This window comes from Sebastes umbrosus, chromosome 4 (genome assembly GCF_015220745.1).
Source record: "Sebastes umbrosus isolate fSebUmb1 chromosome 4, fSebUmb1.pri, whole genome shotgun sequence".
Lineage (NCBI taxonomy): Eukaryota > Metazoa > Chordata > Actinopteri > Perciformes > Sebastidae > Sebastes > Sebastes umbrosus.
In genome coordinates, this window is record NC_051272.1 from 20731823 (window position 1) to 20745710 (window position 13888).

General features: G+C 40.3%; 1 protein-coding gene across 1 annotated transcript; it reads left to right on the forward strand.

Moving 5' to 3' along the window:
- The first annotated feature begins 1069 nt into the window (after window positions 1-1069).
- Window positions 1070-9671, forward strand: pkmb (pyruvate kinase M1/2b). Its single transcript, XM_037767826.1, has 11 exons — window positions 1070-1172; window positions 2810-2990; window positions 3090-3181; window positions 4572-4703; window positions 4837-5023; window positions 5133-5403; window positions 5485-5635; window positions 5723-5875; window positions 6722-6888; window positions 8046-8227; window positions 9061-9671. The coding sequence occupies exons 2-11, from the start codon at window positions 2840-2842 to the stop codon at window positions 9165-9167; spliced, it is 1593 nt and encodes a 530-aa protein (XP_037623754.1). The 5' UTR covers window positions 1070-1172; window positions 2810-2839; the 3' UTR covers window positions 9168-9671.
- Window positions 9672-13888: the final 4217 nt, after the last annotated feature.

Below are 13888 nucleotides of genomic sequence, written 5' to 3' on the forward strand. Positions count from 1 at the left end.
AAAAAAAAAAAAAAAACATATTGAAAAAAATATAAATTCCTGGCATAGGTGTGGTCTTGCAGGCGTGCATCTGAAGCAATGTGGGATGTTGAAAATTAAAAAAAATGTTTTATTAGATGTTGCATGATGTTTATGATAATATATCCTGGAAAGGATGCTAAAGGAACCACTTATGTGTGTTTTTGTATTTCTGCACTCACAAAATGTCCTCAAAAGAACAGTAAAGTGAGCAATACATGTTCCAATAAACCTATTTAAAGAGAATTAACAGATTTGTGTTTAGAGTTCAAATACAAATAAGGACAATATAGGTTAAGCATGGGTAGAGTAAAGTTTGAGATCAGAGGTCAGGACAGCTGGTCCTCATAATTAGCCATAATACAAATATGTATATATTACATATTTTCAGGTGGAATTTCATTCATTCTCACTGTGCAATATTATTTTTCTACTTGTGCAATTTTTTAATAGTTTGTTTATTGTCAATACTGTATATACTGCTCCTATTTTTATACTTCCTTCTATTTAAATTGTTCATATTTTGATACACTTTGTTTAGCTCTTGTTTACTGTGTCAGCTGATGCATCTTGTTTTTTGCACTATCCCCTTTGCTGCTGTACACTGCAAATTTCCCCACTGCAGGACTTATAAAGGAATATCTTATCTCTTATATTTATTGAGTTATGAAGACAGACAAACATAAAACAACTAATATTGAGACATGATTTAACTCCTTGGTCCTATATATATTTAAAAGCAGTAAAGCAGCACATCCTGAATTACAGTTACAGTTGAAAGGTCAACAGTAGCTCATAGTTTTAGGAGCCTCAGGTTCAGGCTCATGTTATCAGCGGAGAGCTCTGTGATTGGCCAGGCGAACAACACTCGCACCTGCGCTGTATCCTCCCTCAATATTTGTCCAACTTCTGTGATTTTATTCGAAAATTTTACACTGTGTTTTATATTCACGTATAGAAAACAACTTCCGTGTGAAAAACATTCGTTCAACTCGCTGTAAAAAACGGTAAACGGTACCGTAATTGTCGCGCCCTATATTCTGTGTCACCGGGCGTTGTTGGCGTAGGAAAGTAGTTCCGGTTAGTGAGGGGGATAAAATCTGTCCCTCCAGAAGGACCAGTGGCGTCTTGGTCCTGCAAAGTTCACCCAGTCGGTGAGTAGCAGCAAATAGACTCAACTTTATCACACAAAGAGTTTATATTAAGTTTTACAAGTATTATATTTTAAATGATAATTTACTGTCATGTTTTAAAAAAAAGTAAAAATACTAATTTCAATCACTTTTCAAACTTTTTCACCCAATTATATTAAAAGTTACTATGCATGATCATATTAATTATGCATGCATTGTATTTATATAATATTTATTTCAAATATACAAATAAACTGTATCTAAAAGGTCGATTTGGTTGTGCACTGGTTTGCACATACAGTTCCTTTATGCACTGTACAAGGGTTTAAGTCCCATACAGCTCTTTAGCTTTGATTTATTAGTGAATTGCTTCTCTGCTCTACTTTTATAAGTATTATATTTTAAATGATAATTTCCTGTCATGTTTTAAAAAAAAGTAAAAATACTAATTTTATCACTTATCAAACTTTTTCCTCAAAATCACCCATTTATATATTAAAAGTTATTATGCATGATCATATTAATTATACATGCATTGCATTTATATAATATTTATTTCAAATATACAAATAAACTGTATCTAAAATGTCAATTTGGTTGTGCACTGCATGGTTTGCACTTGCAGTTCCTTTATGCACTGCACAAGGGTTTAAGTCCCATACAGCTCTTTAGCTTTGATTTATTAGGTAATTGCTTCTCTGCTCTGCATCTTGTACAGATAAAGAAATGTGTTTCTACTCAACCTGCATGTTTCAAGAAACTTTTTTTTCTTAATAAAATAAATATCAGCCTAATTTATGAGTTACTCTGTGATTTATTACATAGCTATTTATTAGTTAGATTACACAAAGCTTTTGTTGACGGCATTACTCAGAAATACCTGAAATGTGGCTTTGACCTTGTCATATATGGTATATATATATATATATATATATATATATATATATAAAAAAAAAAACATGCAATGCAATGCAATGCATTATCATGCAATTATAATGGATTTAGTCATTTTCCTGATATGTTTTTGTTCTGATATGTTTCTATAGTCCATAAATGGTCTAAGCTGCCCGCGTTATTTTAGTTGAGGGGCAGGAATGGTGTCCCAGCACACACACCTACCATGTTTCCATGCACTGACAACACTCATTTGTCATGCATGTTGCATACACCTCTACTATACTACTGAATCCTGATAACTCTGCTGCTTTGTCCATTTAATGTACATTGTTTGGATTCTCAACTCAGGCAACATACATAATGTTTTCCAGCTTCCTCCTGCAGTTATTCTGTGAGTGTGTCTAAATTACCTTTAGCCTCTGTCAAGTGACTCCTCTTCTTCAGCTGCACATAAACTCCCGCTGGAATGTGGGAGAGTGCAGTCAGGCAGGCACATATACTGTTGTTGTTACTCTTTGCACGGGCTGTTCAGTCGGCTCGCACAGTCACTATGGAGAGGTCACACCTTCCTATAAGTTTGTACTTTTCCATTTAGATATATGATTGAACCTTACTATTCTGTAGTTTCTGATATCCACACTCTTTGAATATGTATGTGCTCACATTTATGTACCTTCCTACATGACCTATAATAGATGTCAGAGGTCGAGTTGTCAGCTATTAATCGATCATCGCACTTGTTTCCTCCTCTGTCTCCACAGACCGTTTCCGGCAGACACAGAGATCCAATCATGTCGAAGTCAAAGGATATGGGCTCTTCCATCATTCACACCCAGCAGATGCATGCTGCCATGGCGGACACGTTCATGGAGCACATGTGCCTGCTGGACATCGACTCTGAACCCGCTGTGTCTCGTAACACTGGCATCATCTGCACAATCGGTCAGACTCATTAACAAACCCTGTTGATTCAAAGGTTATCTCGTTGTATCTTACAAATACCATATTTAGCCTTGTATTCATTCACCTGTCTCGATGCAGGACCTGCATCCCGATCTGTGGACATGGCCAAGGAAATGATCAAGGCTGGGATGAACATTGCAAGAATGAACTTCTCTCATGGCACACATGAAGTGAGTCAAGGATGAAACATATTCAGCAAATACAGTCCCTAGTAGTTGCACTACACAATCCCAAATGGTGATTTCACAGCAGCTGATTTACCAGCAGCTGTCGAAGCCTAAAACACCGGCTGTGACATCACTGATTCAAGTGTGTGCAGAGTTTGATCCCAGACGGAGCAGTTCAGCAGTAGTTTCTTTACCCTCTGCAAGTGATTCAGAGTGGATTTGCCCTTTACAGCTGCAGCCGTCAGTGTGACATTACTCTTGTGGCCTGGTAACGTCTGTGGCTGTAATGTGATCCATGAGCTTGTACTTGCCCCTTCAGTATCGGGGTCTGTGTCGTAGCTTGAGATTTGGCGAGCCAATTGCATCACAGCCAACTCTTTGGCCGACCTTCTACTACTGACCCTTTGCCTTTAAAAGTCATGCCTCTTTACCTTTTTCACTGTCACCTGAGTGGATGAACCTTCAGATCTATCTTCAGCTGTAGTGTGAACACCCGCAGTTGATATTTGGATATCCAAAGGTTAAAAGCTTTTTTTCAATGTAGCTCAACTTTCAGAGTTGCTTTTGAGTTGTCTGTCCAGTCCAGTATTTTAGCAACAAAAAATAATAAGATTGATAATCAGAACTCCAGAAAGTTACAACTTATATATGATTTATTATGAGAAGGGCAAAATAGATCTGACCTCTGTCTCATTGGTGTGTCAGTTGTCAGTACGGCTATAAATAGGTCTTCTGTGAGAGTCCGCCTGGCAGCAACAGTGCCAGTAGAACACATGTAGTGAAACCACAGTGAGGCGTTCATTATTGACAGTAGTCAGTAGTACATCCACAGCTGTGGACAGTTTTCCATCACACGAAGTAGGAAATTAAAAGTATTTATTTAATTTGTCAAAAACCCTGCTTTAAAGGCTTTAGCATCAACTATTTTGGAAACTATTCATGTAATCCCTGACAGCTGGTTATGTACAGTAAAACTATAATGAGCTAAAAATGGGTTGCAGTTGTCATTCAAAATGTACTGCATAGAGTTATGTAACCGTGCTGTCCTTGTGGCCGAGTTTGTCCACCTGTTGTTGTACCAACTTCAGTTTAAATATCCAGTGTGTAGCATTTCGTGGGATCTATTAGCAGAAATGGAATATAATATTCATAACCGTGTTTTCCTTAGTGTATAATCACCTGAAACTAGGAATCCTGTTTTCATTAGCTTAGAATGAGCTCTTCATATCTACATAGGGAGCGGGTCCTCTTCCTCTTTAAGTCTTTTTTTAAGTCTTTCACAAGCTATTATGACTATCTCTAATGTAAATTCTTCCACTTTTTTATGTTATTCTATTTGATTTATTGAGGTTTTCAATGTGATAATGTTTGTTTAACACCCCACTTCATACAGTACCATGCTGAGACCATCAAGAATGTCCGTGACGCAGCTGAGAGCTTCGGCCCCGGATCTGCTGACTACAGACCACTGGCCATCGCTCTGGACACCAAGGGACCAGAAATCAGAACCGGACTTATCAAGGGAGTGAGTTCTTGCCAAGTTACCAAGGCTCCAATGAGGCCATTTTTGATTTATTGCACAAATAACTGTATGAAGATTTCATGCAGCGGTTTTCCTCCTGAGAATGAACAAGCTCTCTCTCTGTTGTCTTGTTCAGAGTGGCACTGCTGAGGTTGAGCTCAAGAAGGGTGAAACCATCAAGCTCACATACGACGACCAGTACATGGAAAAATGTGATGAGAAAGTTCTGTGGCTCGACTACAAGAACATCACAAAGGTTGTGCAGATGGGAAGCCACATCTACATTGATGATGGTCTGATTTCCCTCAAGGTTAAAGAAGTTGGTAAGCACACAAACAATCATCTGTTTGGTTAATCTTTCATGCAGATTTAGCTTTCACCTTTATGCGTAATCGTGGAAATTAAGTTTCTCTTCATTCTCTGTGTCCGAAGGCAACGACTTCCTGATGTGTGAAATTGAGAATGGCGGTACCCTGGGCAGCAAGAAGGGCGTCAACCTGCCTGGAGCTGCCGTCGACCTGCCTGCTGTTTCTGAGAAGGACATTCAGGACCTGCAGTTTGGCGTGGAGCAGGGTGTCGACATGGTCTTCGCCTCCTTCATTCGTAAGGCTGCTGATGTTCACGCTGTCAGGAAAGTGCTTGGTGAGAAGGGCAAGGACATCAAGATCATCAGCAAGCTGGAGAACCACGAGGGCGTGCGCAGGTATCAGCGGTCAGACTTGAATCTGCGCAGATCTGAATCTTTGAATTGTTAAACTGACTTTTTGTTCTCTTCGTCCGATAGATTCGATGAGATCCTGGAGGCTAGCGATGGCATCATGGTTGCCCGTGGAGACCTTGGCATTGAAATCCCAACAGAGAAGGTCTTCATCGCCCAGAAGATGATGACTGGCAGGTGCATGAGGATTGGCAAGCCCATCACCTGTGCCACACAGGTCCGTGACATCAGTATAGGACGACTGTTTTGTGGAAAGCATTTTAAAAAGAAAAGTGAATCAGAGAGTCTTGTTGTTTCTCCTCAGATGCTGGAGAGCATGACCAAGAAACCCCGCCCTACTCGCGCTGAGGCCAGCGATGTCGCCAATGCCGTGCTGGACGGCAACGACTGCATCATGCTGAGTGGTGAGACCGCCAAGGGAGACTATCCCCTGGAGGCCGTCCGCACACAGCACAAGGTAAGAGTCTGGTCCCATTCCTCAATGTTTGAAAACCATACCAGTGTTTTTGGTCATGCAAATTGTGCCATCACCTGTGTGTCTCAATCTGTTCATGTGTTTGAGGCTGTGAGAAAGCCTGCATTATCAGTATTAAAGCCCTCTAACATTTGTTGTGGCATGTGGTGCATTCATGTGCTCTTGGGAAACATATAAGTCTTGAGAGTTGGCTGCCAACCTGCAAAGTTTTTAATGAAAAAAGATACCAAATTCACCAATCAAGCAACACATTAGTGCTGGTAACTTAATGGCTTTGCACCCTTTGTCTTTATATACATAGGCACACACACACAGATACCTGAAGCACTTAAAAGAGAAAAAAATACTTCTGAAGTGTAAACACAAACGATCCATAAAAGACAGGGATGCTTCTATTGAAGACAATGTTTGCTTTGAGGTGTAAATTACATTTTCTAAATCATGTAGAATGAAGAGTGAATTAGCTTTTACATCACTGGTACCAGCTTGGGTTTTACTAACAGCTTGTTTGGTATTTGTTCAACTTGCTTTGTGTATCCCTGTTGCACCGCACCTCCCTCCGTCCATCTGCTGTCTTTTCCCGCATTGTGCTTTAACTGTGTGTTCATATTACTCATGTAGCATGTGTCTGAGGATCTGCAGTGCACAGCAACAGTCCCTGGACATCCTGGCCGCCACTGTTGTTTAGCTTCATGTCTCAGTGTGCTGTCAGGTATGAAGAGGTTATAACTGCCCCTTTGTTTTGTCCTTTAAAATACAAACTAACTCCTAATTGTGTGGCTGCAGCCTGACACGACTGTAATCTGTTTTTTATTTTCACATGCTTAGATCGCCCGTGAAGCCGAGGCAGCCATGTACCACAGGCAGATGTTCGAGGAGCTGCGTCGCACCTCTCATCTGACCCGTGACCCCACGGAGACCGTCGCTATCGGTGCCGTCGAGGCTTCCTTCAAGTGCTGCGCCAGCGCCATCATTGTGCTCACCAAGTCTGGCAGGTGAGACTCCAAGAAGAAGAAGAAGTCCATCCTGTAAACCTCCTCTGTAAAGCTCTGACTCATAATATCCCACACGGCGCCCACTTGTGAGCAAAGAAACTGGTGTATTATGACATCTCTCTATCCCTCCGCCTCCGCTCCCTCCCCAACACAAACCCTCGGCTCATGTGAAGTGTGCCAACTTTCACAATCCATGCTCCACTGATGACCTTTTGAGATCTGAACCCTGACATTTTATAAGTTAATTTTAACTCCCTGTTCATTCCTCTCCACTAAAGAGTCCATCTTCACCACACATGATACAGAAGACGTTTCACTGTCAGCGGGATGGATCTCCTAATGATAATGGCATAATTAAAGCAGCTATAATTAATATTTCCATATTCACAGTGGATCACATGACTACTTAAAGGAGTGGCACAGATAATTATCTCCTGACTCTGCTGTTCACCTCAACACTACGGAGCTCATTGTTTAGCTGTACGGCTCATATGTTTGAATTTAATTTGAATTTAATTTGAAAAGGGACAATGCACATTAATCAACATTCAAACAAGTGTAATCATTGGATGTTTTCATCGGCAATCCTTTTGCCTGATGTTGTAAGGCATCTTAGCTATAATAATAAAAAAATTATACAATATGTACAATAGTAAAAGATGCTAAATGCAAGATAGGATGCATTTTTATTACCTCTGCATGGCTCTCAACATGGCGACAGCTGAACCAGCAGCTCGTGGGCAACAGTGCTAACAGTGCTAACAGTGAAAACAAAGGCAACACTGCTGACAGAGCTAACAGTGTTAACCTGAGTGGGAACCGGAGGGTGTTTTGCTGAGGTTCACTCTATCTCTGCTCTCAAAGCATTGTTTTCAGCTGCGAAAAAAAGCTCTAAAAAACAACTTTACACTACCTACTCAGCACCAAACAACAGACAGACAAAGTTAGAGACTAGCTGGTGAACATAGTTGAGCAGCCAGCAGCTAAAGAGACAGATATTTCCCTCAGGAGTTGATGGAGACCGAAAACAGAGCTAAAAGAGAGAGAATATTGGCCTTTTACTCTAAGTGGCCAAAGAATCACTTATTGAATTGGGGTTAAAATTATTAAACTTTCAGTTCTACATCTTTGTAATAATTTCTACTTGCTATCTGCAGGTCTGCTCACATGCTGTCGAGGTACAGGCCCCGTGCCCCCATCATCGCTGTGACCCGCTGCGGCCAGACCGCCCGCCAGTCCCACCTGTACCGCGGTATCTACCCTGTGCTCTACACCAAGCCTGCCAATGATGTCTGGGCCGAGGACGTTGATCTGCGTGTGAACTTTGCCCTTGAAGTTGGTGAGTGGTATTGTTTTTTGTGTGCTGCAGAGAGGACATTTTTTTGTGGGCCAACTGGGAAGTTAGCATCGCCCTGGTTCCCTCGACAAAAAGCCAATGGGAGTTTTCCATTGGAATTTGGATTTTTGCAAAACAAACATTTATGATACTTATATGTTTTTTTCCGTAAAATAATCTCCACAAATGAACACCACTTTTATGATTTTTGAAGCGTAAATTAAATCGGCAGAAGTAAAAAACTAACGTTAGGCTATAAACGAACTACACCACGAACTACACCACCACGGTTGACTTCACGTCACCACCACTAGGCTAAAGGCGGACTAGTGTTTGGCGTGATGATGTTTAGTAGTCCAATTTAGCCACTTGCTATCAACCGCCTTTTCTAAGATACGTAAAAGCTTCTAAATTCATGAGTGGGATAATTATTGACGTTATGTCGTTATGTGATGTTATGTCGTAGAACAAAACATTAAAATTTCTTAAAATTGTGTTAACCACAGACCTTATTTCAGGCATCTAACTAAAAACACATCCAAAAAACCCATTGACTTTGAGACAAGGGAACCGGAAGCACTAAATGCTAACTCATTTCCGGGTTTTAGAACTTCACGTAAGTGAAGTCAATTTATTTGTATAGCCAAAAAAAACAAAAAAAACCCCACTCTATTAATCTAAAAAAAGATATATATCTTTTTTTTACAGTTAAGTAAAACTGTTATGGGGTAAGAGATATGGGATAGTTTTGTTCATTTACAGGAGTCACAAGGTTTTATATTTAATTAACTGAATCCTTATTCTTCCACTAACGCCTCTCTTTTCTCTATCTGTAGGCAAGCACCGCAAATTCTTCAAGTCTGGTGATGTTGCCATTGTTGTGACCGGCTGGCGCCCAGGCACCGGTTACACCAACACTATGAGAGTTGTGCTGGTGCCTTGAACGTCATCAAAGGACATTAGTAACCGCTCCCCTTCCCCTCTCCTATAACCTGCCTCCACTTTTCTTTCTGTTGGTCTTCGTCATCACCAACAGAAAATCAAAACCAGGCCACTCCTTCAAAGGACTTTTGAAGGTGTCGTTCACCGACAGTAACTCCCTGATTCCATATTTGTAATTTATTGTCCAAATCCTGCTGCCAGAGACTGAACTCAAACCCTTCTAGTGGAAACTCTTCTGCCGTGCGTGTGCCGACCATAGAAATAGTCTATTTCTATGGTGCCGACTCTGTTTGCATGGTGAACAGAGTGGAAGTCAGTGTTCCTCTGCATGCACTGTCAAGTACAGGTTTTGTCTTTTCCTCTGTTTTTGGTTCTTTAATTATCCAGAGATAAACATAAATATGTACTGCTATTCTCCAGTGATTCATGCTGAACTGACAGCTGGCACAAAATGATCTGGTATGACCGGGTGTCTATCCATTAAAAGGAATTCTTGGGTCAACTGTGTTTGTTTTCCTCTCGTAATCACTGCCACACTAAACTGAGACAAGAGTCACTTTTTCATTCAAGTATTCCAGTGAGAGACATTTTTCTTTTTTGGGTTGGGGTATTTTATGCCTTATGTCATTTGATAGCGGTAAAGGGGAGATGAAAGGAAAAAAGGAACAGATACCTCAACGGATACATGACATCAGACTACAGTGGTGGAAGAAGTATTAGCATCATAATATACTTAAAGTACAAGCAGTAATATGCAAGAACGTCTCTTTTCAGAATAATGTACATTATTGAATTATAATTATTGATGCATTAATATGTGCATCACTTTAATATTGCAGCTGGTAAAGATGGGTGTATTTTTTTTTACTTGTGAATTTCACTAAGGGAGCAATAAAGTTTTCTTTTTCTTTTTTTATCATGGCCAAAACAAACAATATTATCGTGATATCTATAGAACATTTGACAAAAACAAAATAATACTATCAGTCAAATTCATCTTTAACTTTGTTTATTGTGTATTTTGTCTCTTTTTTGGCAAATTAATTACACTCAAAACGAGTGTACAAGTCTGTAACCATAACTGTGCAAAAGCGTGATTTAAGAGGTGCTGGATTATTTACACAATATTATCATATGTATATTATTGACATGATATCAATACCATTTTTTTAAATATTGTTATCTCCTATAGCGGTATATCGCGACACACCTATCCATAATAATACATCATCATTTAATTGTTGATTATATTTTGTATTATTAAAGCTGAAGAAGGCGAGATTGGAGCAAATATGATTAAAAAAAGTTATTTCTATAAAACGATTGCTATAACCTGACAGTAGAACATTAAACAGGTAACCTGAAAAAAATCATGTGCCTCTGTCTCCGGTGTCCGGAGGAAAAGAACCAGTCAGAGCTGAGCTGGAGTCTGCTGTCCAGCTGCTGTCCATGAGAGCCGGCTGTCAATCACTCTCGAACTCCGACCAAACGGTCAATCTAGGCAGCAATATTCAATATATGATAACAATATTATGTTATTGTAATGTCTATTTCTCACCTCAGATGGTTTCAGAATTATCTTGTAGTGTACTGTTTAGCTGTAAAATAAGAAACTTTGTGACCCGGCAGCCATGTTGAGATCAGTTGAGGGAATACCAAACACCGCTCACATGACCAGAGCACAGCCAATAGGAATTCCCTCTCTCTGAAATGACCTGTGATTGGTCAAAGTCTGCGATTATTTAAAGCCTGAAAACAGAGCCATGAGGACGTGCAGAAGTCTAGTTTTCTCTTAGAACACTTGAATTACAATATGCTGAAAGGTTATTATAGAATTTTTGTCCAATGATGCCAAAACATTGTTGCCTACTGAAGCTTTAATCTGAATCTGCAAAGTAACTTAAGTTATTAAATAAATGCAATGGAGTATAAAGTACAAAATTTCTCTCTGAATTGTAGTGGAGTAGAAGTAAAGTAGCAGAAAATGGAAATACTCAAGTGAAGTACAAGTACCTCAAAATTGCACAGTACTTGAGTACTTAGTCTTCCAGCACTGTCAGACTATTATAAACTGGAAAAACAAAGTTTGGAAACTTGTGTTCGGTCGATTATTTCTCTGTTGTTACAATGCTAATGGTCCTTGTATTTTACATGGTTGGAAAGCCTGTTTATTTACCTTCGCAATGATGTCTAACTTGTAAGGATCATGCATTTGTGGGATGAGCAGCACAGCTGATTATGTGGTTAGCGCCCAAGAAAAATTTGCCAAAATGCTCCGTCAATGGTAAACAGTATATTTTCCTGTTGGTATTGACTCTTGTTTTGAGTTGTTTGGTGGATTGGATGATTGAACTCTCTATCAGTAACAAGGAACAAAACAAGACATATTGGCAATTTTACACTTTATTCATTTAATACACCGTCAGGAGCCTCAGTAGCGGTGGAAGATCCATACGCAGCCACAACAGCCTGGCACCTCCTCCTCATGCTAGTCACCAACCTGGTCACATGTTGCTGTGGGATGGCGTTCCATTCCTAAACCAGGATTCGTTGCAGGTCAGCCAACGAGGTTGTGTTGGTCACTCTAACACGTACAGCACGCCCAAGCTGTAGTGTTAGTGTTGAATTGGGTTGAGGTGTGGACTCTTGGCAGGCCGTTCCATTCTCTCTACTCCCACATTGTGGAGGTAGTCTGTGATAACCCCGGCTCTGTGGGGGCGAGCGTTGTCATCTTGGAGGATGAAGTTAGGTCCCAGATTGTGGAGATATGGGATCATCACTGGCTGCAGAATCTCTTCACGATATCTCCCTGCATTGAGATGGCCTTCAATGATGACAAGCCTTGTTTTGCCAGTGAGGGAGATGCCGCCCCACACCATGACACTGCCCCCACCAAAAGCTGTTACTCCATCGGTGCAACAATCAGCATAGCGTTCTTTGCGTCGTCTCCATACTTTGAACATGACATTCCCTCACATGTTTAGGTTCCATTGTCTGTGTTGTCGACACCAGCGCAAATGGGCCTGACGGTGAAGGGCAGTCATTGCATGCTTCCTGATAGCCTTATGAGAATACACTGTTTACCATTGGCAGAGCATTTTGGCAAATTTTTCTTGGGCGCTCCCCACATAATCAGCTGTGCTGCTCATCCCACAAATGCATGATCCTTACAAGTTTGACATCATTGCGAATGTAAATAAACAGGCTTTCTAACGATGTAAAATACAATGCCAATTAGCATTGTAACAACAGAGAAATAATCCACCAAACAGAAGTTTCCGAACTTTGTTTTTCCAGTATATAATAATGCAATCTTCAAAAAGTGGAGTTATTACAGGAAAGGGAACAGCGGGTCTGTCAATTCTTTGTCCAGAACGACATATAAAAGTTTTGTCTGCTTTGGATCGACCTTAAAATCTTATTTTAATCGAAACCTTGCAGCACCACTGAATGAAATATCTATATTTACTCACTAATCCAGCAGTTATCAACTCCATGAACACGGCAGATAATTTTCTTTGTACTGATGAGTCGAATATCTGGCAGATTACAATCCTAGCTATTTTGAATGTTGGCACCGTGCAGTTCTCAATTTATAATCCGGCTTAAAGTCTGAAACTTCACCAGCGTTTTATCAGATTCTCCTCGCCACGCTCTCTGCTCTTGAAAAAAAGAAAACAGCTAAGACGAGCATCATTGACCATTTGTTATTTTATTGCACTGAATTCAGTAGCTAAAATAAAATATGCCTAACATACATACATAGGTGGTGGAATCCTCAGATTAAAAGGCAGCAAAATGAGAAATAAATATATAAATAGATGAATGACTGACACCTCTTCTCCTACACACACCTTTAAGTTGACTGCACTCAACGTAACCGTACACTCGACCCGAGCCTCTGGCAGGTGGTGCGGGGTTGGAGGAGAATAGTAATGAGGAATTGATCGAGCCCATTGGCAGTGACTGGCTAGGGACTGATAGTATCTCTCTTCGCTCGGGTTCAGTAACCAGGCAGCTACAGCCACTGGACACGATCCTCCGAGGGGTTTGACCCGCTGATCTCACAGTTCCTCGCCAACCACACGGAGAGAGAAGCGTCATCTAAACACATGAACTTATTAACAAGTAGAAGGATTTAAAAAAGCAGTCAGTGATACACGTCTTATTGATTCAGCATAGCATCACAAAGCAGCAATTGTTCAACAAACAAATCTTACAATCAAACAATGTAAAATTAAAGAGGTAAATATGCAGCAACATGTGACCCATCGGGGTTTCTTGTTAACCACGTGTCCAAGTAACTGCTTTTAGCCCTTTGACTGGTGCAAGAAACATTCAGATCAGTCTTAGTGCATTGCTGGTTTCAGGATGTTTGATTATCCACAATTGCTTTTATTCCATTTAATTCCCTTGTTTTAATCTGAAAACAGAACCTCACTCATTGACTCAAGTGCTTCTATTCACAGTACCTTTGTATACCCATAAAAAAACATAGATTATTGCATACAATGCTGATGGCACACAAACAAATGTTCGGTACCGAAGTTATTGAAATGAGTTGGCATCAGCGGTGCGTCTCGGAGCGGTTTTGGAAATGTGTATTGTCTCTGGCTACACCTTCCAGTGCTCTACAGAAAACCATCATCGCCCTCGAGTTCAACACATTCAACAATGAATCCCGCTTCTCTCCCACTCAGACAGACAAACATTACATTCATT